Source organism: Sciurus carolinensis, chromosome 5 (genome assembly GCF_902686445.1).
Source record: "Sciurus carolinensis chromosome 5, mSciCar1.2, whole genome shotgun sequence".
NCBI classification, from domain to species: Eukaryota; Metazoa; Chordata; class Mammalia; order Rodentia; family Sciuridae; genus Sciurus; species Sciurus carolinensis.
In genome coordinates this window covers 35,609,398-35,636,246 of record NC_062217.1, presented here as the reverse complement: position 1 = coordinate 35,636,246, position 26,849 = coordinate 35,609,398, and the positions used below count along the sequence as shown (strand labels likewise).

The window sequence follows — 26,849 nt, the reverse complement described above, 5'->3', positions numbered from 1 at the left end:
TGTGCCAGTGAATGAAATCAGGTTATTTCTAGTGTAGAAGACACTGAGACCTTTCAGGGATTAAAGTCATATGCTAGTATTAAAGAAATAAGTCAGAGCCAAAAAAATCCAAGTCACTCAATGCAGGGAAAGAGGGATGAGCAGAATGAGTTGCACCTAAATATGCTGAGAGGATTTGGCTTGATTTAGCATGGAATCAAAGCAACTGGAGCAGCCAGTAGTTCATTTATCTGTGACTGGCTTAATTAGTAAGTCTACGGTGTATTTTTTTTATAAGTGTTGAACAGGAGACAGAGAGCAAGAGGGGCACCAGAGGGACAATGCCAAAGAAATCTACCCCCATGATTATTCTTTTTAAGAAACAAATTTTATTGCCTCACTCCCTTGCTAAAAAATTTACTAGCAAGAATGCAAATAACATACTTCTAAGTAACTCACAGTTCAAAGAAGAAATTATAATGAATAAAATTTAAATATCTAGAAATAGCCTAAAACATGTAGCCCAAACTTAAAAAACTAAAAAGAAACAGAGACCGATCCACCATTACAGTTGAAGTGTTTAACAATATGTCTCAGTAGGTTGCATACCACGCATATTAAAAACCAGAAGGGCAGCAGGATGCAGAGGCACATCCCTGTAATCCAGCGACTCAGGAGACTGAGATAGGAGGAAGTTTGAGGTCAGCCTCAGCAAAGTAAGGAGACCCTCAATAACTCAGCAAGATTGTCTCAAAATAAAAAAGGGCTGGGGATGTGGCTCAGGGGTAAAGCATGTTTTCCCCAGGGAGGGGAAAAACTCAGAAGGACTACAATTGATTTGAACAAGACTAAAAAAAAGTATCCTCTTAGTTCATGTATAGCACAGCGCCCAATATCCACAGAAAATTCTTCATTTCCCAGTCTAGAGAGGCTAATTTACTAAGATAGATCATATGCTGGATCACAAAGCATGTATAAACAAATTTAAAATATTGATACACCAAGCATATTTTCTGGTTCCAGTGGAACTAAACTTTAAATCAACCACAAAAAGAACTAAGAAATATTCATATGTTTGGAAATATATTTCTAAATATTAAGAAATAAGAGGTCAAATCACAATGATAACTAGAAAATACTTTGAACAGTAATGAAAACATGACTTACAAAACTTAAATAGCTAAATCTGGGCTTTCATGGAAATACGGATGAACATATTGCATGGACATTTAGATACATATATTGCCATAAAAGAATGTCCAAAAATCAATTATGTACAAGAAGGAGAAAAGACCAAGTAAATCACAGAGAAAGTAAAAGAAAAAATTAATAAAAAATATAGCAAAAATAAATTAAATAGAAAGCAAATATAAAGAAATCTATAGTAAAAAACAATTTTCTTGAAAAGACTAACAAAATCCATTATTATTTGCAAAACTAACCAAAAAAGAAAATTTAAATTCCTAATACCAAGTTCATACACATTAAAAGAAGATAGTAAGTAGAACATTATGATATAATTTTGATAAAATAAACATATACCTTGAAAAAATAAAATTTACCAAAACTGACATAAGAAGAAATAGAACAAATGAATAGTTCTGTATGTATTTTTAATTTGAAACCTTCCCATGAAGACATCATCACGCCTAGTTGGTTTCACTTGGAATTCTAAGCATTTAAGGAAGAAATATCAACAAGTTTTCACAATCTCTTCCAAACAACAGAAAGAGAGATTATGTTTCAGTTCATTTTCAGTACCTGTTACTAAAACCTGACAAGGATGTGAAAAGAAAAGGAAAAGTACAGGCCAAGTTTCCCTCATGAAAAAAGATGCAAAAAATATAAATATTACCAAATTAAACCAAGAGATATATTAAAAATATAGTATAGTATGACCATGGGGTTTATTCCAGGAATTCAAAGTTGTTTTGACATACAAAATTTTCCATAGTAAGAGGGCTGGGAAATGGTTATGTATTTTGGTAATGGTGATTGAACCCAGGGGTGCTTTACCACTGAGCTGTATCTCCAGTCCTTTTTATTATTTTGAGACAATGTATCACTAAATTGCTGAAGCTGGCCTTGAACCTACAATCCTTCTGCCTCAGCCTCCCAGATCCCAGGGTCCCAAATGATCACAGGACTGTGTCATCTTATGCCCAGCAGATATGATTATCTAAGAATATATAAAAAATTTTTCTGATAAAATTCAATGCTCACTTATGATTTAAATAATTACAAACTAGGAAGAGAAAGAAACTTTTTTAGCTTGATAAAGTTTATCCACAAAACATCTACCTGGTAAAATTGAAAGCTTCTTCCAGATATTTCAGAAAAAGACAAAGGTGACCACTATCACCTCTTTTGTTCAACTCTATAACACTGTTGTATTGGTTGAACACTGTACAGTGCCATAAAGCAAGAAAAGGATAAAAGGAATGAAAACTGTCACTAATCACAGATTATAACTATTTAGAAAATTCTAAAATATCTGTAGGTAAAGGTTAGAATTAATGAGTAAATTTAGCAAGATTACTAGTCAATATACACAACTAAATCCAGTGATTTTTACAGAAAGAGAAAATTATATGCTCAATTTAGATTAATCTCAGGAATGTGAGATGGGTTTATCATCAGAAAAATTACAAATGCCATTTACCACAAAGTCACACAATCATCCCAAAAGATTCTAAAAATCATTTAATAAAATTCAATATCCACTCATAATATAAAAACAGCATACAATAACAGAAAATAACTTTCTCTCCAATAACAATCACCTACTGAAAATCCTTAGCAAGCTATATCAAGCATATTTTTTTAAAATTTAATTTATTTTAATTGTAAACAAATGGGATACATGTTGTTTCTGTTTGTACATGGAGTAACAGCATACCATTTGCGTAATCACACATTTACATAGGGTAATGATGTTTGATTCATTCTGTTATTTTTTACATCCCCCCACCCCTCCCATCCCTCTTTTCCCTCTATACAGTCCCTCCTTCCTCCATTCTTGGGCCCCCCCTCCCACCCCCCATTATGTCATCATCCGCTTATCATCGAGATCATTCATCCTTTGGTTTTTTGAGATTGGCTTATCTCACTTAGCATGATATTCTCCAATTTCATCCATTTGCCTGCAAATGCCATAATTTTATTATTCTTTATAGCTGAGTAATATTCCATTGTATATATATATATATATATATATATACCACAGTTTCTTTATCCATTCATCAATTGAAGGACATCTAGGTTGGTTCCACAGTCTGTCTATTGTGAATTGAGCAGCTATGAACATTGATGTGGCTGTATCTCTGTAGTATGCTGACTTTAAGTCCTTTGGGTATAGGCCAAGGAGTGGGATAGCTGGGTCAAATGGTGGGTCCATTCCAAGTTTTCTAAGGAATCTCCACACTGCTTTCCAGAGTGGTTGTGCTAATTTGCATCCCCACCAGCAATGTATGAGTGTACCTTTTTCCCCACATCCTCTCCAACACCATTGTTGCTTGCATTCTTGATAATCGCCATTTTAATTGGGGTGAGATGGATCAAGTATAGTTTTTAATGGTAAGATATTAGAAACATTACCTTTAAAATCTGAATTAAGAGAAATGACCATTATCATTGCTATTTAGTTATCATTGTGCTGGAATTTCTGGATAGCATTAAAAAAAAAACAATGAAGGGTATGATATATAAATTGCAAAGAAAGAAACAATATCATTATTTAGCTTCAAATAATATAAATGTACATACAGAAAAACAAATGCAAAATTGCTGGAAATAATAAGTCATTTAGAAAGGTGCCTCGATGAAACATAATCAATGAACAAAAATCAACTCCATTTCTATGTACAAAAATAATTTAAAAGACAACTAAAAATATATACCATTTAAACTACTAAGAACTATACATTTCTTAGGCATAAACATATCAAAGTTTTCTTAGATCTGTATGGAATTATAAAATATTTTTGAAAGACACTAAAACTATCCTAATAAGGGAAATATAGTAAGCTATGATTTTGATTATTACTATAAAGAAATTAATTTTTCCCCAAATTGATCATAGGGTCAAAGCAACAAAGTAATCCAGCCCTGTTCTCTCTCACTCTCTCTTTTAGTTTTTGGAACTAAGTCTTGAACCCAGGGCACTTAACCACTGAGTCATATCCCCAGACCTTTTTTATATTTTATTTAAAGACAGGGTTTCACTGAGTTGCTGAGGACCTTGCTAAGTTGCTGGGACTAGTTTTGAACTTGTGATCCTTCTGCCTCAGCCTCCCGAGACACTGGGATTACAGGTATAGGCCACTGCAACAGCTTCTGACCACATGCTCAATAGCTGTTTCAGAAATCAGAGTTGATTCTCTTCTGTATGGACAAGTTGGTATTTGTGGAATAACATAAATCCTAGGATGGCTAAGCCACTCTAGAAGAAGAAAGTAAAATAGAACACCATATACTTAACTAAGACATTTGTTATTTGGGCAGGAATAAGTAAACCTACCAGAAGAATGCAGTAAAAATCCATAGATTTATCCACACACATGGAAATTTCAATTATGACAGATGGCATTCACCATTCATTTAAAAGGCAACTAAAAATATATACCATTTAAACTATTAAGAACTATACATTTCTTAGGCATAAACATATCAAAGTTTCCCACCATGATCACACCAAGGAAGCAATACAAATTCTGCATTATCCCCCAAAGGCTATAGGTTACCAGGAGCAATTCCAGGGCTAATGATTTACTACTTGAAAAGAGTCTTTCGGTAAATCCTAAGGGTGTGTTTGCACATTTTTTGGTTAATGCAAATTCTATTACAGCTTATTATTATATGAATCATTAATCTGTTACTACTCAGTGGAAAAGTAATTTTCTTTCTTGAAAGATTCAGAATAAAAGCAGGGTACCTTGACCTGATGTTTTTGTTTTCTTTTTTTAGCAACCTTTTAGGGCTGTTTTAACTCTTGCCTTGCTTATATCTTTGTTTATTAAAAGAAATGAATACAATTATAAGCAAGAATTCCTGGCCTGCAATTAAATATGTATTCCAAGTATGTGTTACACTAATCAAAACTTTGGTTTCCTTTTTAGGGCTTGGCCCCCATGGCAAATGCGTTTTTCTACCTCAGTTCAATCCTCATTACATTTTATATTCCTTCTGAGGCCTGGTTAGCAAAACAGCGGCCAGCTCTTGCCCAAGTCCTTCAAACAACTCATATTGATGGCACCCCTTGAAAGACTCGTGGCCTTTCAACACGGAGAACCAACTCTGGATGCTGGTTTGCCCTCCTCCTTCTTGTCATTTTGCTTTGAGTAAGCAAAAGCTATGCTTGCTGCAGTGGAATTTCAGATCTGACATTCATGGAAACAAAGAGAATATTTAAGTAAATTAGTTTCAGAGCTTTAAACTTTGAAAATTGTAGACTGGCTTAGAGTTTCACTGTTTTAAATACACAAAAACAAAACACTTTGCCAAAATGTTCTACATCTCCTCAAAGGACACAAATATTTCATATATTTTTGGCCCTATCAAAAATTTTCCCCATTTCAGCTCATTTTTATAAGCGTAGCACCAGTCATTTTTACTTATTAAATTATCAGTGCAAAGAGACTTTTATTTTTAACATTCACTGGCATTAATTTTAGTTGGATTTGATAGACTGGCATGCTGTTACTAATATGGTTATTATATTAATTTCTTAGCTAACTTGTAGTAATTTTGTTTAGACGTGTAAAAATACATAATTATAGTATCTATCTCCAAAAGCACTCTCTGGGGAGACATAAATATGTATTTTCAAGGTGACTGCTAATCATGCTTACATACAATTACAGCTCTAAAGTAACTATATGTGGGGCCATCCATCTTATCTAAACAACACATTTAAATAGGAAAAAAAACGGATCTGCTACAAGTATTAACTATTAATACATGACTTTGTATTTTACTTATGTACTTTTAAGTCCATAGTATATAAAAGATTCACAAACCGGGCAATTATATATCACTACCATTGCCAGTTTCAAGAATATACCTCACCTTCTGACTTTCAAAAAAAGGCTGAGAGATGGTTCCCCTAGATCTCAAAAATCATAAGATCACAAAATCTGAATTAAGGGCATGCAAACTGGCCTATTAATTTTTTAAAGTTTTTTTTTTTTCCAATTTAGTTTTATTGACAGAAAAGTCACACAAAATTTACCATTTCAAAAAAAAATAGATATATTCAGTGGTTTTTAGTATCCTATGTTGTGCAGTCACAGTGACTAATTCCAGAACATTTCTGTCACCACAAAAAGTACCTGTGAGCAGTCACTCATAATCCCATCCTTTCCCTATCCCTGGAAACTGCTAATCTAATTTAAATCTCCACACACTGGCCTACTCTGAATATTTCATACAAATGGGAGTCAGTGCAGCCTTTTGTTTGGCTTCTTCCAATTTCCATAATGCTTTCAAGATTTCATCCATGTATCAGTACTTCATTGCTTTTCATTGATGAATAAGATCTCATTTTATGGATTTATCACATTTTTTTCACCCTTTGATTAGCTGATGGATATTTGGGTTGTTTACACTTTTTGGCTATTATAAATGCTGCTATAAATGTTTGCGTATACCTAGGTTTCCAATTCTGTCAATATTGAACTGCCAACATTGTATGGTGACTCTTTGTAACTTTTTGAGGAAACGTCAATCTGTTTTCCACACCAACTACACCATTTTACATTCCCACCTGCCAATTTATAAGGGTTTCAATTTCTCTACATCCATACCAACTTGTTATAGTCCTTTTAAGATTATTAATATTGTAATCAGTCCAATACACAGTACCATTATCGTTTTGATTTGCATTTCCCTACTAATAATGTCAAACTTCTTTTAATTTTCTTATTAGCGATTTGTGTATCATATTTGTAGAAATATCTAGTCAAATCCTTTGCATATTTAAAAATTCAGTTGTCTTTTTATTGTTGAGTTGTAAAGTATATTTTGAAGATACTTATTTTGGATACTAGACCACTGTCTATATATGATTAGCAAATATTTTCTTCCATTGTGTGTGCTTTTTCATTTTCTCAACAGTACTCTCTAGAGAACATACTTTAAAACTTAACACTGTCCTCCCCTGCTCTTTGGATGTTTGTACTTTTGATGTCATTAATAAAAATCTTGCAAAATGTAAGGCCATAAAGATATACACCTACATTTTCTTCTGAAAATTTTAGTTTCAGTGCTTACATTTAGATCCACCATCCACTTTGACTTTGTTTTTTAATAACAGTGTGATATGGGGTAGATTTAAAGTTGTTCCAATTTCAATGAACGGTCCTTGTTAAAAAATAATAATAATAAATCAAGCATAGATGCTCAAGTTTATTTTTAAACTCTGGATCTTATTCTACGGAACTATAGATGGTCCCCAACTTTCAACAGCTAAACTTATGATTTTTCAACTTTAAGATGGTAGGAAAGTAATATGTGTTCATTTGAAACTGAACTTCAAATTTTGAATTTTGATCTTTTCCTCTTTGTCAGTGTTGGACAAGAGGAGCTCCCAGTCACATGATTCTGAGAATGAACAACCAACATTCTACAGCACACTGTATTGCTAACTAAGCTCTGATGTTCTGTAGGTGAGGTGTATTAAATGCATTTTTTACCTAATGATATTTTCACTTATATTAGGCCCATCAGGATGTAATCCTATGGTAAGTTAAGAGCATCTATATATGTCCATCCTTATGCTAGTACAACACTTTTAATTATCCTGGTATTGTAAAAAGTTTTAAAGTTTTAAGATTTTTTTTTTTTTTTGGCTATCCACAGTCCTCTGTTATTTCTATACAAATTTTAGGATCAGCTTGGCCATTTCTGAAGGAAAAAAAAGTAGATGGAATTTTCATAGGGATTATGTTGAATCAGTTTGGGGAGTACTGGCATCTTAAATCTTCTAATCCATATATATAGTATGCATTTCAATTTACTTAGGTCATCTTTGATTTAATAAGGTTATAGTCCCACCAAATCAAAATAGTCCAAAATGCAAGCTATGACCTATATAGCAAATCTAAGTGTTACCCTAGTGATCATAAGTGTTATCACTTATAATCTTTTATTTTGACTTTGTTCTCAAATCTTATGATATACCACATTCACCAGTTAGCCTTTCACTGGTTAGCTCAGATTTGCCATATATATATATATGTATATATATATATACACATATATGTATATATATATACACACACACACACACACACACATATATGTATATATATACAATATATATATTGTTTTTTAAACAGAAATTGAAGCCAGGTACTTAACCACTAAGTCACATTCTCAGTCCTTTTTTATTTTGAGACAGGATCTTTTAATTGCTGAGGCTGGCTTTGAACTTGTGATCCTCCTGCCTCTGCCTCCTAAGCTGCTGGGATTACAGGCATGTGTATTTTTATTAATACCTTTACCAAACACAAATTAACAAGATACACAAAAATACGGCAAAGAATGCTGCTCTAGAAACAATTCAATATTATACTTGAGAAAACCAGATAAAAAGAAAAATACATTTTCTCTTAGGAAAAAAAGGAATTCACTAGTGGTAAGGTATTAACTGTTTTTCACAGAACAAATAAAATATGTAAAAATGTAAGCTTTGAATTTGTATTATGCTTTATTTTCACACATATCACATATATTCATTGTAGAGAAAATAATACAATTATAATAGACTTTCACCAAAATGGATGATGCATAGTTACTTTTGCTCCAGAAGAATTCATATTGGTTTGAACACCAGATAAATTTGTCTTTGGTTAAAAGGGTCCACACTATATGACAAATGCTATTTTTAAACACTAGACGAACATGTAGCTCAGGTTACATACACATCTAAAATTCAGCACAGTGCTGAGCCCCATCTTAAGTTCCCTCCAAGGTATTCAGAGTAGACTCCAACCTATTTAAATTACTTTTCTTGTTCTCCCTTTTAGCTGAGTGTATATTTAAAATGACATTAAAAAGTATGTAACCATTTATGTACTATGTGTGAAAGTAAAGCAGAAATGAGACTATTGCTATATATACCAGCAGCAAATCCACTGTTATTTTTCTCTCTTCTAACACCCGTTTAGAACAGTTATTTTGGGAACAAAGGTTCAAAAAAACTATTTAGTCTACCTACTTACATTAACAATAAAAATGCAAAGAAATCTTCAGGTAAAGATGTATTTACTATAATTAATGCTAATATTTAAGTTTTGACAAAATTTTTATATGGTGTTAATTTAGAACTAGTCTTGTAAAAAAAAAAATCCTTAAACCTTTCGTATTACTTTTTGCCACATATTTTATGTTCCAGGATAAAGAAGAAATTGCAGAGATGGAGAGATAGCTAACAAAGAAGAGAACACCTTTACCCAGAAAGCAGATGCATACAATACTAAAGAAGGTCAATGTTTAGTTACTTCCATATCATTGAGAATGGAAGAAATTACTGGGACCTACAATTTCATGATACAAAGAAATTTGTAACTTGGAAATTTCAAAGATAAATAGACTGAAGAACAAAACAACTCTCAGTATTTTAGGGAAGTGATATTTTGCTAACACAACCAAGGAAGACAATCAGGAGAGCAGGGTCTGCACTTGCTGTGGTGATCGGTGCAGAATGCTCTCTGGATCTTTGTATTCGTTGGCTGGATCCATCACGGCTGCATACACTTCACCATAGGCTCTGCAGACCAATTCTGTAGACTGTTTTACAATCTGCTCTCTGTGGATAAGCAAACAAAATATGAACACATGATCACTAGGAACTGTAGGAACACTTCCTATTTGAATCAGTGCACTTCATTTCCATATTTACCACACCACCACTACTACTTAAAAATCATGGCACAACTACAAGCTACTTCCTTGATTTGGGGCTAAAAGATATTTTAATATAGTTATCATTCATTAAAGTCTCCCTTATTGCTATGTAGGATCCAGAGGGCAGGGACTGTGTTTTATTCAGTGCTTTACCTTTAGGGAAATAACAGTGCCTGACTATATTGATGCTTCTCCATTTATGACCAGGTTATACCCAATAAACCTACTGTAAGTTGAAAATATCATTAATCAAAAATACATTTAAAATAGGATGACCTATTGAACCTCCTACCTTAAATACCATATCTCCTAGACTCCTCCTGAGCTCTGTGTATCATCACTAGGCTAAACATGACACTTGCTAGAACAAACCACAGCATTCTCACGCAGCTCTACCAAAGCACCTAGAAGAACAACAGATGTAGCCTTGCAATGTTTGAAAAGTCATTATGCTAGAGAAGAGCACCAGGCTCACTAAATCTGCTGTCACCTCCCTCCACGTTGCCATGACACTTACTCTCTGTCTTCCCCAGTTGCTTGCACTATTCATGCATCACTACACCTAGTCCTGATCTTAATTTCCTGATATTTATAAAAAACTAAATAAAAAATATGCTTTTCAAGCTTTACTGCTACTTTTCTTATAATGTTCCCTATTTCTGTTAATGGCATCACTGTGTCCCATCATCTCTTGTCCGGAGGACTAAGAAAATTCTTACTTGGTCTCCCCCTTTCCAGTCTTTTGCACATTCAGTCCTCCTGTTAGAAACATCTTTCTGACGTAGACTCTTAATCACATCTCTCCTTTACCTGAAGTCTTTGAGGAGCTTCAGTGGCTTCCTTGGGCTTCAAGAAATCAACATTCCCCCCTCGAGTACTTCCTGGATCACTTCTCTCCCTTGCAGCCCAATGTACTCCTCACCACTCTCCTTGCCTTGGGCTTGGGGAGTTCAGTTCCTTGTACTCACTCCTCCATTTGCCTGAAGCACCACCAACTACTTTAAATGCCCTAATGTTTTGTGAAAATGCACCCTCCTCCATGAAGTCTCTGATCTTCAGAGTTAGAAATAATCATTTCCTTTTTGGAATGTCCACAGCACTTTCTTGATGTTCTTCTCTTATGGAATTTACCACTCCTTAAATTGAACTTATATTAAAGCATCTACATTTTCTTGATTCTCAGATCCTAATAGCTTTATGTTGTTGGAGGGGCTAGTTTCACATCAGATCTATATACCAACTGCAATAGAGCTCAATATTAAAATATCAAAACACACTCTTTTTAAAGGTAGACAAATTCTAAATACTCAATAATGCAGCACACATAATGTCCAATATCCAATGAAAACACTATCAGACATGCAAAAGAAGCAGTGAAGGGTGACCAAGTCAGGGGCAAAATCAATTAATAGAAACACACAAAGAAACCTCAGAGATGGTGGTATTCAGACAATGCACTTTTAATAGTTGCTATAAACATGCTCAATGATGTAAAGAAAACATGAATATGACATAAAAAATTGTAGGGCTTTAAAAAGAATCAGTAAAAAGCTAGAGTTGCAATATTGTTTATTTTTCAGAGAAAGTCTCTATTTCAGCTAAGTTGTTGATTTTTGCCATAAAGTTGTTCAAAATAGTTCTGTATTGCTCTTTTGCTCTTTATAGGATGTATAGTGCTACCCTTTCTTAATGCTAGAAATTTACATTTTCAAAATGTACTTTTAAAAACATCTGGAACTGTAGAAATATATGATATTCACATCTCGGCTATCATGCAAAACTTTAAGTAATTGGATATTGTTCGTGTTCTTATGTTCCTTAAAACCCAGTATACTTTGAATGCTCACTAAATGTCTGAAGGAGAAAAATAACTTTTCATGAATTCTTTTTCATAAATACTGGGTTAGTGGTTATTTCAGGCCAAGCTTTCTCTCCACATAGTTCAGTGTACTATATGACTGGTCAGACTAACACGACAATAATGGTAGTAATAATAGATTGTGTTATTTGTCATACAAGTCAATGCAATGAAATCACATCAACAAAACATATTCTTTAAGTTGTTTTTCTAGGAACTATGTTCTTTTTTGATAATAATAGCCCAAATAATACATTTGTAAGGCTATCTGTAGAAATACATGTCTATGATCTAGAAAGAATATAAATAGTTGGATGGAATGGGGAGGAAAGTTCACCTATGATTGTGGATCATCAGTACCTCATTCTGATGGGATCCTAAATCTTTAGCAACTAACATTTTATGCCATTTAATTAAAATTAAAGCAACTAACATTTTATTTAAAACTAAAGCAACTTGACATTTTCCAAAAATTGCTGAAGCTTCCAAAATTAGAACAGGTAGAAAGATGATGCACTAGTAAATTCTCTGAGAAGAGTAGAATGATAGGGTCTGTACCACCTTTCTGTTAGAAGGGATGAAGGCAGAAACCGGTTTGGAACTTTACTTAACCAGATGAGACTCCAAGATGTTTTCGATCTATTGGATTGGAGATCTTTCCTATAATTAACTGAACTTAACAATGAATGCACCAAAATGATGCAAACATTTCTAATAAATGAAGAACCGAAAAATACTATAAACTGATTTTGAAACAACTATCAGATATAATATACATTTGATAACCATTTTATAACAAGGCAGATACTGAATTTTAGAAATACTGTTTTTAGTTCTTTACTTAAAGCAATATGACAGATTTGGGGGGTGCACAGCGTTTATTACACTTCATGCTCAGAAAATCTATACTTAATTTGAACATAGGTGTGTCTGATAGAATATAGAAAAAAAATTTCTATTGGTGCGTATTAATTACACAGAACAGTGGCTTTCATTGTGGCATATCTGTACATGCTTATAACATCGTTTGGTCAGTTGGGCTCCCCACTACCTTTCCTTACTCTCTGTTCTCCCTTCTACATTGAAGATGAAGATACCCCCACTACCCCACCCAGCTTCCATATATGAGAGAACACATGTGACGCCTGTCTGGCTTATTGCATTTAGCATAATGATCTTCAGTTCTATCCATTTTTTTCTTGCAAATGTTCTAATTTCATTCTTCTTTATGGCTGAATAATGTTCATTGGTGTATATATCAATATATATATACATATATGTGTGTATATATATTCATACATACATAATAATGTTCATTGGTATATATATATATATATTCTTTATTCCTTTTTAATTGAAGTTTAAAATCAGAATAAGGTATAAATATTAAATTTTAAAAACAGATAAAATGATAAATTAGAATTATTAAAAATTTTGTCATAAAATTTTAAATTTTATTTACTAGTCCTAATGATGAAAAAATTTACATGGAATAAGATTCAACTGTGACTTAAGGCACATTTCTATTTTTAAGGTAAATTAGCTAAAAATGTCTAGAATTCACAATGTAGCTAAAAAACCGTAAGTCTGCAATAGAGAAAAACAGAGTGAAGCAATACTGCTAAAACACAGATAAATTAAATAAGACCACACCAATAAAACCAAGCAAGAGTTTGTAAGTCATTTTAAAATGTTGGTATTTGGTGGTAAAGGGCTTCTCCAGTCTGTAGGGAAGAGATTAAAAATGAACACGTGTATGCAGAGGAAGACAAAAAGTTAGCAAAGTTGGTGAAGAAGTCTTTCATGTAGTAGGAAGAAAAAAGGGAAGTAAAAGAAACTTCCCTCTGCCTAGTTGGTTTGCTAAAGCCGACCAGACAGAAACAAGAGGGAAAGAGATTCTCTGAAGTGAATCCAAATCAAATTCAAAGTGTAAAGAGCAAGGGCTCTGGCAGTGTTACTCCAGAGTTCTGAACAAATCTGAGAGTTCCTTCATCAGTACCAAAGCCAGCGAGAAGCCCATCGAACGGCTTCTATGCAGCACAGTGAAGGAACTGCTGTCAGAAGACTCAGCTGAAGTTCCACCACTATTGCTGCCTTTAACTTCCAGGATTAATTCCTTCACTGTGAAGTACAGAACTAGACAATATTATAAGACACTTTCAGTTTTTAAATTGTACTATTCAATTGAAAGACAAGAGTATTTTAATGAACTCCCGTTTAAAAAGAAATTCCTATGTTTCTATCTACCTACACATATACAGACTGCTTTGGGGAATTGGATTTGCTAAATAATGATTTAAAATAAGCATATAAGTTATTTATATATAAAAGTATGTTTCTGTAGTGCTAAAACAGTTTCGTTCTCTATTTTATTTTCTATTTTACTATCCCTTCCTTTTTATCTCTAGAAGTAATTAAAAAAGCGTATGTAAGTATCTCTTGGTCACTTGTTTACCTACCTACATATCATATTGTCTACCTTCCTTCCTGTTGTTTTGGACCAAATTATTTTTCTAATCACTAGCATCATATATGAAATACAGAGTTTCAAATAATGATGTCATTATAGTGACACATAATTAATTTTCAAAATGCAAAACTATTAGGTATTCTGTAACTAAATCTAAAACAACCAAATCATCAACAGTCCAGTCACATACTTCTGAAAACTTGGAATGTACTTATCTACTGATTACCATATGAAAGGCAATTTTCTTATCAGCAGAGGATGCTGAGCACTGGTTCTAACAGAGAAATCCACCAGCATTTTGAACAATCAGATCAAGCCCACAGCTAGTAGATGAAGAGTGTGTTTAGAATTGTTACATGCTAGAGTTGTAGTCCTGTTCTTTATAAGGCCAAAAGATATGCAAAGAGGTCCATCAAAAGGGGGAGATATTTTATTTTAAGGTAAGCTACGATCATCTATAAAGTTAGACCATTAGTCTTTGCTACCACAAAAACTTCTTAGGATTAATTTGTTAAATGGTGCTTTATTGGCCTCTGGATTCTTTTTTTTTTTTTTTTTTTTTTTAAGTTGTAGATGAACACAATACCTTTTTTTAAAATTTATTTTTATGTGATGCTAAGGATCAAATCCAGTGTGCCTCACACGTCCTAGGTAAGCACTCTACTGCTGAGTCACAACCCCAGTCCCTCTGGATGGTTTAATACTCTATCCAGTACAAGTATAATTTGGAAAATTTAAAACATAACTCTTATACAAATAAAGAATGAACAAAGTCAAAAATCTAATAACTTATTAATGAGGAAACTACTATCAAACTATTAAAATTATTAAGCTGGTTCACAGGCCATTTTGAGGAATTGATCATTTACAAGCACTTGAAAAGGAAGGTTAGAATATAATAGTTTAGATACTTTAGTTTAAAGTATCACAGCACATTAACCATACCTCTGGGGCTATCTTTTCTATAAGGTAGAATCTACAAATTAACATACCCATATAGTTTGAGACCTTTGATGAGTAGTGAACAGAATGAAACAAAGGCACATTCACTTAAACAAATAATTTCCTGAACTTTACCTTATTTCCAAATTTTGGAAACTTCCAATATTTGTTGCATTTAGGAAGTGGTTTGCTAAACCAGTGTAGCATATAACAAATATAATAATCATCTAGTTAATTTACTATTAGAGAAAAGAAAAAAGAATTGAAGGAGATCAGCTTTCTACACAAAATTACAGAAGGACAACATTTTTTAGTTACTTGTGAATTAGAATACTGACATTGAGAAATACTATTTGTCCAGGTACAAATGTCACAATGCTGTAAGAACTTAGTGCTATATATTTCAAAAAAAATTTAAAGACTGATCTAAAACCATATGGAGAAATCATTCTCATTTTAAAATAAGTTCACAGAAATTAAGTCTATTTTAAATAATTATTTAAAGCACTGAGCTAAGAAATGAAGTGCTTACTTCCAGAATCAGTGAGTTTGTCATTAATCAGTACTTCAGGGTTTTTGGTTGCCATAACAACATGATACAACTTTCATCATTACCACAAACCCCAGCAATTCTAAAAATAGTTTATTTCAACATTCAGGTTCTGTTATCACTAAAATTGAGCTTTATTACAGCACCACATTTAAGAGTGCAATCAAATGTGTCACAGAAAAAAAGGTGTCAACAGTGCAAGGCTGAAAATTCAAGAAGAAAAGATGACAATATACTTATGAATAATGGACTGGTTAAATGTTATCTTTTTATCACAATATAAACATTAAAAGTGTCACAACAGGTTGGGTCAGTTTTTCACCCCTGATCAGCTTTCTATCAGTCAAAATGAAATGCATGCATGTTTCACGTGAGTCTAAGGAACATATCTTACGTAAGTATTATCTACCGCACATGCCACACATCTTTCAGCATCCTTTAAAAATATAATAAAATGCTATCAACATTTTAGAAAGGGTTAACAAAAATACAGTATAGTCTAAATAGCCTGCAACTGTATCAGAAGACTTCCAGACCCGATAATAAATTCAACAAAGCCGCAAGATACAAAATCAATATATAAAAATTACAACAGTTTTTCTATATACCAATAATGAATCTGCTGAAAAAGAAATCAGGAAAACAATTCCATTCACAATAGCATAAAAAAAAAAAAAACCTAGGAATAAATCTAACCAATGAAAAATTACAGAATGCTGAAAAAAGAAACAGAAGACACTAGAAGATAGAAAGACCTCCCTCACGGACAGGCAGAATAAACACTGTAAAAATGGCCACACTAACAAAAAAGATGTGCACATTCAATGCAACCCTCATCAAAAGACCAATGAAATTCTTCAGAGAACTTCAGAAACATAGTCCTAAAGTTCATATGGAAGAATAAAAGACCCAGAACAGCCAAAGCAATTCTGAACAAAAAGAGTGAATAATATTCAGAATACATAAAAAATACAAAAAAATACCCAAAGAATCAAATTCATTAAATGAGCAACTAAACTAAACAGACATTTCTCAAAAGAAGTACAAATGGTCAACAAATACATGAAAAAGCCCTCTACATCTTTAACAATAAGAGAAATGCAAATTAAACCACACCAAAATGTCATCTCTCCCCAGTTAGAATGGCAATTATCAAGAATACAAATAATAATAAATGCTGATAAGGTAGTAGAGGAAAAGAAACATACACCATTGGTGGGACTCTAACTTAGTACATTTACAGATATCAGTATAGAGATTCCTTAAAAGACTAGGAATGGAACCACCTATAATCCAGCTATGCCACTCCTTGGTATTTATTCAAAAGAATTAAGTGAACACAGAGATACATGCATTCCAATGTTTACAGCAGTGAAACTCACAACAGTCAAATTAAAAACCAGCCAAGGAGCCCCTCAACAGATGAATGGATGATACAAATGCAATATATATACACAGTAGAGTTTATTCGTCTTAAGAATGAAATTATGTCATTTGCATAACAATAGATGGAACCGGAGAAATTAGACTCACAAAATCAAGGGTTATATGTTTTCTCTCTTGAAAACTAGAGAGGAAAAAGGAAAAAAACCAATCTCTCATGAAAACAGAAGGGAGACAAACAGCGTAGGGGAGGAAGATCAAGGACAGAAGAGGAAGAGGGGGAGGTATTAGGAAATAAAACTGACCAAATTGTTACGTGCATGTATGAGTATATCACAACGAATCCCACTATTATGTATAATTATTATGCATCAACAAAAATTTTAAAATATATAGAACAATACTGAAGTGACCAGAAATCAGAAATAATTGATTCAAATCTCAGCATTGCTTCTTACTAATTGTTGGATCTTGGTTCAATTGTCCAACCTTTCTAAGTAAGGTCCTCTTCCATAAAATGGGAAATCCTAATTTATAGAATTAATTGGGAGGATTAAATTAAGTAGTTCATCAAAGGATTACTGGCTAAGGTGTTTCAAATGACTGTAGAGGTTCGTTAGCTAATGGTGGACAAGGAAAGGGTGAAACTAGAAAATGGTTTGGAAACTTGAAGTGATCACTCAGGTACAGATGATGCTACGATGAATCAGTGTGAATTCAGTAATGTTAAAAAATGATCAAGACCCCTCTTACATACTTCTTTGAAGACAAATATTAAATAAAATATTCAATAACATAGTAAATTTAACATGGGAATTCTGATTGAAGTCATGCTGAATTTGTAGATTTACCTAGTCCACTAATAAATTTTCTGGTTTATGAATACAGTATGCCTATTATTCAGATCTTCTCTAAAAATTTTCAATGAAGTTTTCTGACTTCTTCATAAAATTTTCTGGCTATGTTTATGTGCTCATTTCTAGAAAGCAATACTATGGCTATTACGATAAGGGTTTTTATTTTTCATTACTTGTTCTAACTAAATATTTGTCAGTATATAGAAAATGTATTAATTTTTATATGTTAATTTTGAATCTGGTCACGTAACAACTTATTTTAGTTCTGTTAGTTTAACAATTATATGCCTCATTTTGCTTTTTGCTAAACAGCTAAAATAATTTTCATTCTTTTTAATAGTTAATGATTGACCTGATTATAATGACTACTTAAGGTAAACAGATGTGATAGTCTGACATATTGTGAAGTTTAGTGAAAATGTTTTCAAGGTTTCCTCATAAGTGTGATGTCTGTTGTATATTTTCAATGCTCCAACCTGGTCACATGGTATTCTTTTCCAACTGTGTTTGTGTAATTAAGTTAAATTAAGATTTTTTTTCTTTGTATCCTTTGGCCACGATATAGTTCCCTTTTAATACAGTGGCATGTTTCGTTTGCTATCTTTATTAAGAATTTTTTATATCTGAAAGACTTTATACTTAAGATTTTGTGTAATTTTTATTTTTTATTTTTATTTTATTTTATTTTTTTATTAATAAAAATTTTTTGGCCTTTTAATTATATTCACCTTGAATTCAATTTTGTCTGTTAATATTGCCTGCCACCATTGCTTTCTTTTTGGGTCACCTTGTTCTTAAATGGTTACTTACAGTGGTAAAGGTAAATCCTCTACCACTGAGTTTACATTTTTACCTTAAAGATACTTTTGGTGAACATGCAATCAAGGTTGACAGTAGATTTTTTTTTTCTTTTTTAAAGATAATATCAATTGTTTTCTAGTTTAACATTGTTTCCAACAAAAAGTCAGTAGTAATATTTACCATTGTTCCCTGTTCTCTTCCTCTGTTTGCTCTTCAGATTTTTCCTTTTATCATTGGTTTTCAATAATTTGATTATGCCATGCTTGGTAGTTTTCTCTGTTGGGATTTATTTTGCTTTTAGGCTATGTAGATTCATGCTTTCCATCACATTTGAAGAAAACTCATTTTTTCAAAATTTTTGTTTCAACCATAATATGATTTTCCAATTTTTATATACACATCTATATGTGAGATTAATATTCTTTCTAAAATTTTTTTATTTGTTCTTTTTAGTTACTCATGACAGTAGAATATATTTTGACATCACATATACATATGTGATTTCCCATTTTTATGGTTGTACATGATATGGAGTTACAATGGTCATATATTCATATGTGAACACAGGAAAGTTATGTCTGATTCTTTCTATTGTCTTTCCCATTACCTTCACCCCCTACTTAATATTATTTCACAATTTCACAATTTCTGAATTTAAATTTTCTAAACCATTCTGTGCTTGGATCTGTCTCTTGTCCTCTCTTCAAGTTAACTGATCTTTCCTTCAGGAGTGTCTGGCTGGTTCTCAAGCACATCCAGTGAATTTTTCATTTTAGATACTGTATTTTTCAAGTTTAAAAATCTCATTTTGTAAAATCCCTATTTAGTTTCTCAAAATAATGATTACCTTTAAAATCTTGATGATATTTTTAAAAATATCTTTACTTATTCATTTTTTTTTTTTTATGTGGTGCTGAGGATCAAACCCAGTGCCTCACACATTCGAGGCAAGTGCTCTACCACTGAGCTACAGACCCAGCCCAACCACATTTTTAATAGCTCCTTTAAACATCTGGTAATTCTATAGGCATCACTTGTGAGTTTATTTCTAGTAACTGATTTTTTTTTCCAGTTTTGGTTCATATTTCCTTGCTTATCCTCCGAAATAATTTTGATTGTATACTTAGCATTATGGAAACTACACTGCTGACTGTATGTTGTCAAAGGAATGCTTCTTTTTGATCTTGACACAGTTAACTTAGTTAAAATTATCTTGATCCTTTAGAGGCTTGTTTTAAGCTTTGTTAGTATAAAACTAAAATACCCTTCACTGTGGGACTAGATTAGCCCTACTTTAAGGCTTGGGTTTTCTTAGGTCTCAAAAGCATTGTCTAAGCTCTAGGTATTTTTCTGCCTACAGGTTTCCGGAAGTTGTTCTTTCTCGGGTACTTTTTTCCCCCCTTTCTTTATTTCCAAATTTTTTATATCTGTTTACATGAGTGCTCCTGATAGTGAATACAGGTAGTAGTTACAGAAAAAAGAAACTGTTTCTTTTATAACAAAAAGAAAATGGTTCCTTCATAGGTATATGCTTTATTTCTAACATATATAACAGGAAAATCTTGAATGAGAAAGTTCTTAAATCATACCTACTTTCTTATATATTCATTTTAGGTAGCGCTGCATTTTTTTAATTTCTTGTTTCTCATGGAAATCATTCTGATTAAATAAGTGAAGATTTATTGAGAACAGTTTATATATGCATAATTATGGTTTCTGCAATCCAAATTCTGTTTTCATACCACTACCAGGTGAATATAGGAGTTTGTCATTGAAAAGGAAGAGCATCTTTCTAATTCATCCAAATGAAGAAAGGAGAAATTCTTTAAAATGATTTTCTTTTCCTATTCTTTCCCTCATTTTCTATACAGTCTTGCCTCCTGGTTATTTAAATTTATTTATTAGTTTATTCTAAAGCTGAGGTGCTTAAACAAAATCTCCTTTGAAAATCAATCAAACTTTAACAGAAAAAGGGAAAGAGTAATAGGTGTTCCAAAGTACTGCAAAGATAGGGATAAGAGAAGTTCAGAACACGGCATTAACAGAACAGACAGGATTTTAAAAGAATGCTTTACATTTCAAAGAATCAACTGACATATTAAATACAAATAGAAAGACAGGAATTAGGAATATAAAGACATAAAATAAATTTTGCCTAAAAACAAATCGTCATTTTGGAAAGGCTCAAAATTCAATGGAGTAAAAGTTATGTCCTATTATTTCAAATACTTTATAACGAATATCAAATATGCACATGCAGTGCCTATTCAGTAGCAGAAATAAGAATACAAATTATTTGGGGAAATAAAAGGAAATGTCATCAATAGAGTGAAAAATGCACAATTAGAATATCTGTTTTAATGCTGAATGCATAAAAAATGCTATATATTTTCAAAGCATCCCTGAGTTAAAATAAGTGGTCAAAATGATATTGATTTCAATTATTCTGAATAAAAATACATTCACAGATTATATTTAATTTTAAGGTACTTTATAAATGACATTCTATTTATTTATTTTTTTTGTGGAAAACCACACAGTTTGAGTCATGGCATAATGAAGTTTCGTTTTGTAACCTTTTAGCTCTTTAAATAGGTATGTATAAAATCTTTTGGGATAATAAAATGTGAAAGTCACCAAAACATCATTAAATTCATTTACTCTTACCATTCACCTATTAAAGGAATTTCCTAATTCCCTATCTCAGGAAAACACAGTCCATCCCATTCCTTGCCAATTCTTCTGCCTCCTTGCTCTGCTAACTGTTGTAGCCCTACCCTCCAGAACAACAAAAGGTTAAGTGTACCACCTTTGTAAGCAACAACCTTTCAGATACATGTTCAATGGTTCTTTTCTTATTGAGTTTTTTAATATAAATATTTGCTAACGTGTTTAATTGACCCACCAGACTTAAGATCCACAAAGACAGAATAAAGCCTTTTACATCAACCTTACCCTAGAAAAGAACTTAATGCACTTAATGCACAGTTATTCAACAGAAAGAAAAAATGTATAGATAATTTTGCCTAATTCCTACTTGTAGACAATTTTGTTAATTTTCTTAAAATTAAGGAAGTTAGTAACTGATCTCTTGGTTACTTCTAACTGTAATATTCTGATACTTCAGAATATTAGGTGGTTCTAATATTTTAACAAATAGTTCTTTGTCCTGAACCCATTCGTGATAAATACACTAATGATGTCTGACTTTCAGTGATTTGACATTCTATTTTTCAATTTTATAATGGTGAGAAAGTAATACACATTCAGTAGAAACCATACTGCAGATTTTGAATTTTGGTCTTTTCCCAGGCTAACAATACTCTCTTTTGATGCTGGGCAGCAGCAATGGTCAGCAGCTCCCAGTCAGCCACAGGATCAAGAGGGGAAACAACTGGCACTCTACAGTGTGCCGTGCTGCTAAGCTGCCATGGTCAGTAGTGGATTAAATGAGTTTTGACTTTCAATATTTTCAATAAGATGGGTTTATCAGGACATAGCACTATCTTAAATGGAGAAGCATGTGTATGATATTGAACAATTTTATAATATATTTACAGAAAGCACTGTGGTTCAAAATGGTCTGTAAAATAATCATCTGTATTGTGCAATAAATATATTATTAATCTCCCATGACATATTCAACATTATTCTGACATGTTTGTAATATAAAGGAATTTGGTATTATGGTTATATAGCTTCAATTACAGTAAGAGTAATTCAAAATCATTAATTATAATTATTTACTAATTAGAGATTTTGGAAAGATACAAAGGCAAGGAATAAATACAGTCAGTATCAGGTCAGAACACTTAGGTACTGAGACCAGAAAAAAAAGTCAAAAACTATACACTTTCAAAGATAAATCTCCTAGTACTGAAAATAATTTTTTTAAGAAAAGCACTTGATGGTTAAAAATATGTGAATCCTTAGCAACTATTTAGACCCAAAACCACTTACTTCACTGTAGCACTTAGGAGAAAGTTCAACTGTGGCATTAACAGGTTGTCTGGGGCTGACAGATAACGATCAAACTGAACCTTAAAAGAGGAACACAACACATAAAGTTCACTGATCTGCTGACAAACATTTCATAAAGAACAACTGATTTTAAGGATTAAGTCTTAGGAAAAAAATTCCATATTTCAAATAGCTAGATCTTTTTCTTTGCATATTTCTTAAACATTCTGTCAACTTTGTAATAGAGTCAATACTAGCAACACCTCTTTTAAAACCCTGAACCTAAGTTATTCATTTTAATCACTCTCATCAAGTTTAACAAGAAGTAAAGTTACCAGAGTTCAAGTATATCTTCTGTGCATCTACTGTATTTGTTAATCTGCTCATTTGTTCATGAATCCATTCATTTGACCAGTATTTCTCAAGTACCCACCATTAGTAAGGTCCTATGCTAGCTAATGGGGATATAATAGTTAAGAGGATAATCCCTCGATTCACAGACCTTATTGCCTAGTAAGACAGATATTAAACAATAATGTAAACACTACATAAATACAAACTGTGTTAAAAGCTATGATGGAAAAACCAGGTATCATAAAGTAAAAGTCGGGGACCAAGGCTGTGGGTTTAGCAAAGTCTAAGGAGAGGACATGTGAAGTGAGAGTTTAAGGACCAGCACCAGCTAAGTAAGTGGGGAGGAGGGTTCACGGAGAGGGGACTGACTGCATGAGAGAAGGCGTGAGAGGGAAAGGAAAATAGCTAGATTAGCTAGGTAAGTAGAAATCAGCTCACGAAGAATAGCACACTTTATAAAGGGCTTAAACTCCTACATAAAAGCATTAGTAAGCCACCTAAGTTAAGTAAGGATGCAATGTGATGCAAGTTTTAAGAAACTAAATTAGGCATGGAGAGGAGAATGAATGGAGGACTGTGACAGCAGAAGCAAAGCACCCAGTAGGCAGCTGATGCAGCATTTTAGACTGCAGGGTCAGCAGGGATGGAGGCGTGCAGGCACTTGAGAGAGTCAGTGCAAAGTCACCAGGACTTGGTTACTGGCGACAGGAAGAGTGGCTTGACTCTCAGATTCTGGATCTCTTAAGTAATTCACATTATTATCATAATACATTAATGTATTCTTCATCCATCTGTTTAGCTGTGTAACAGCTGTACTGCTTACTAGACCATGTTCATATTCATGCCAATTCTTAACACAATGCCTAGAAAATAGCAGACACTTAGTCAATGACTGTTAAAATGATAAATGGATAGATGTTCTTATTACTCTCTAAGTTAAGAGCAGTTGGAGGAGAACCTGGGCCTTGCAAGACAGGGTTAGTTTTAGATTTCCTGAAACCTCTTAGCTGGAGGTAATGATCAGTAGATATAAAACCGTAGATCACATAAAAAACTCAACCAAGACTTTGCTTCTTCTGAGACACATGCAACTTGTTTCTAAGAGCAAGACCAGACAAATGAGAATTTTGAATGAGGTTTAAAAATATTTTGTAGATTATGTTATGGACTGAATATGTGTCAGAAAGAGAAACAGGGAGCAAACACAAGTTTATACGTAATATTACTAATCTTGTTTAAACATACATCTTCACTGTGTGAGGATAAATAGCTTGATGTGAAGTTACTGACTTATGTGTTGAGTTTACATACAATCTTCTCAGAAATTTATGTCTTTTGTAATGAATCTAAAATTCATTTTCTAAAATTCATCTGAGCTTTTGAATATCACATTTTCTTTGCAGTTTTATAGTTTTCACTGATCTAGTTTTATTTGATACATGAAGTTATAATTATTACCTCTCTATATAGTGTCTTTTATGATATTATGCTCCTTACCTTTCCTATTTAGTGCTCTTTATTCTCAAGTATTGTCATCTGTGTTCTTTGTACTTGTTAGGTATCTTGCAAGCCTATCCCTTTATTTTCAGTTATTTTTAGCTCTTTAGTTATTTTTAGGTTCAGTTATCTTAGTAGTGAGTATATGTGAGTATTTTAAGTACTTGGATAGGTGGTGTAGTACAGTAGCTAAGCCTACTGCAGGCCAGCTTGCTGGGCTGAATGGGGTTATCATGAGAATTAAGGAGTTAAAGCAGGAAAAAACCTATGTACGCTCAGTAAAGGATAATGATGGCTGTTGTTCATTGCTGCTATTATTACTATTAATAGTATTACTATTTAAAGTTTCCAAAAGGGATCCTTTGTATGAGGAATAGCGCTACATGACTTAAAAGCACGGATGGTTATACATAAATGCAAAATATATACTAAAACAGAGAAACATGCTACAAAGAGTGGTACTCATGCAGAAAGGAAGGAACAAGCTCTTCACCTGAAAAGAAGCTAATAAAGTGGAGGTTCAGTAAGTCCATGCTCAAGAGTAATATTCTGTTTTAAAACTGAAATCCCATTTCAGTTATCATCTGAGGGAAAAGTCAAGAACTATAAACCAGGAATCATAGCAGTAGCAACTCTGTGATATATAGCCCCACTTCTTTATGTCTGTCATTCTTGTTTCTTCATTAGATTAGCAGTAATACTCTGTAAATGAAGAAATCCTAAATAGTAATGATGAAGCTATTAAGGTATGGTGGAATGTTACTGTAAAGCAAACTCTCAGTTAATCTGATCAGTTAAAGGAATATACGCTCAACTGGTGTTATTGGACCCAATGTGAACACAATTTATCAAGAGACCAAAATAATCACTCAGGACCAAATTATCATATAGCAAAAACTGCAGAATAGTGTTTTTTAAGGAAATCGAAGCTGAAATGTTTTGTTATGCACTTACCATTGCAGCCTTCAGTGCAACAGAATCCAGATTGGGCATATTGGCTAAAGAGCCCTATTTAAAAAAAAAAGCAAAAAGAAGATGTAAAAATGTGCACATAAATTTTAGTTCATTTAGGGAATATGGTCCACTAGTGGACTGCCTAAATTTGGGAAGCAGTTTAGTTATTTCCAAAGAACTAAAGTATCATTTCTTCAGCCTCAGTAAGAACAGGGACTGATTTTAAGGGAGTAAGAAGCACATAAACTTATCAATAGTGGAAATATCATTTATTCATAAGAAAGAAAAAGCAGATGCAGCAAGACATAAAGGCTGAAGAGTTTCACTTTGATAATTTTAGAAAATAAAGAAAATCAGAAGAATTGGTTTGCACTTGTATATTTCTACTGGGACTGTATAACCTTGATGCTGGTTCCAGAAGCAAACTGCTTTCCTTTAATGATTTGTTAAATTAAAAAGAGTATAACTACTACTTATATAGCAATCTAGGCATTAAATTAACTGCTAACAACTTTGATTAACTGATAGGACTTTGATAAATGAATATTCTCTGTACATTTTATGATATTAATTTCTATATATTTTCATTACTTTTAACCAAAACTATTTGTAGTAGAAAGGATACTATTTGGGGCATCCCACTCAGGCAGTCATCTAAGAACAATACATGCATAATCTCAATTCACAACAGCCCTATGAAACAGATACTATTTTAACCCCTAATCTGCAGGTGAGGAAATAGACACAGAGAGAAAAGTCACCTCCCCAGCAAAACATAGCTAATCAGTGGTACAGCCAAGATTAAAATCCAGGGTTCATGTCCAGAAGACACACTCTAAACTGGCCTATTTCTTGAATTAAGAACACCAGTGCTTACCTGTTCAGGTTTGTGTTGCTGTACAGTGTTATAGATGTAACTCAAGCCTACTCTAGTTAAAACGTAAGACGCTTGCTCATTTATAAGTGTGTCCAAGTGTGCTTCAATCTAAAATAAAACACAGTATAAGGAAAACAATTTAAAAGAGGAGTAACACTGATGAGAACAGAAGCAGACTCCCCGGAGGCTGAGCTCATCATCAGGGACCTGCACCCTGGAATGGCACCAATCGTGAGGCTTGGGATAGCTTCTCTAAAAGGCCTTTCTTCCTCTAAAGAGGAAGTCCTCCTACAAAAGGATGAGAAAATCTGACTCAAACGGAGTGGACAACTAGATGGATTCCAAGACTACCCACTCACCAAAGAAAATGGGGTGCTTCTTAGCTCCTTTTAGCTGGTAATAAGCAGAATACAAACAAAAAAAAAAATACTACAACCGTGTAAACTAAAATTCTTACAAAG

General features: G+C 32.9%; 1 protein-coding gene across 1 annotated transcript in view; it reads right to left on the bottom strand.

Annotated features, from left to right (window-relative positions):
• Positions 1–8,350: 8,350 nt before the first annotated feature.
• Cog6 (component of oligomeric golgi complex 6) overlaps positions 8,351–26,849 on the bottom strand; it is an 82,102-nt gene continuing 63,603 nt past the window's right edge. Inside the window, exons 16-19 of the mRNA XM_047554159.1 lie at positions 26,389–26,496; positions 25,512–25,565; positions 22,707–22,786; positions 8,351–9,787 (exon numbers count right to left, since the gene is read on the bottom strand). Coding sequence (XP_047410115.1) covers positions 9,640–9,787; positions 22,707–22,786; positions 25,512–25,565; positions 26,389–26,496 — 390 coding nt within the window. The 3' untranslated portion in view covers positions 8,351–9,639. The remainder of the gene's footprint in view (positions 9,788–22,706; positions 22,787–25,511; positions 25,566–26,388; positions 26,497–26,849) is intronic.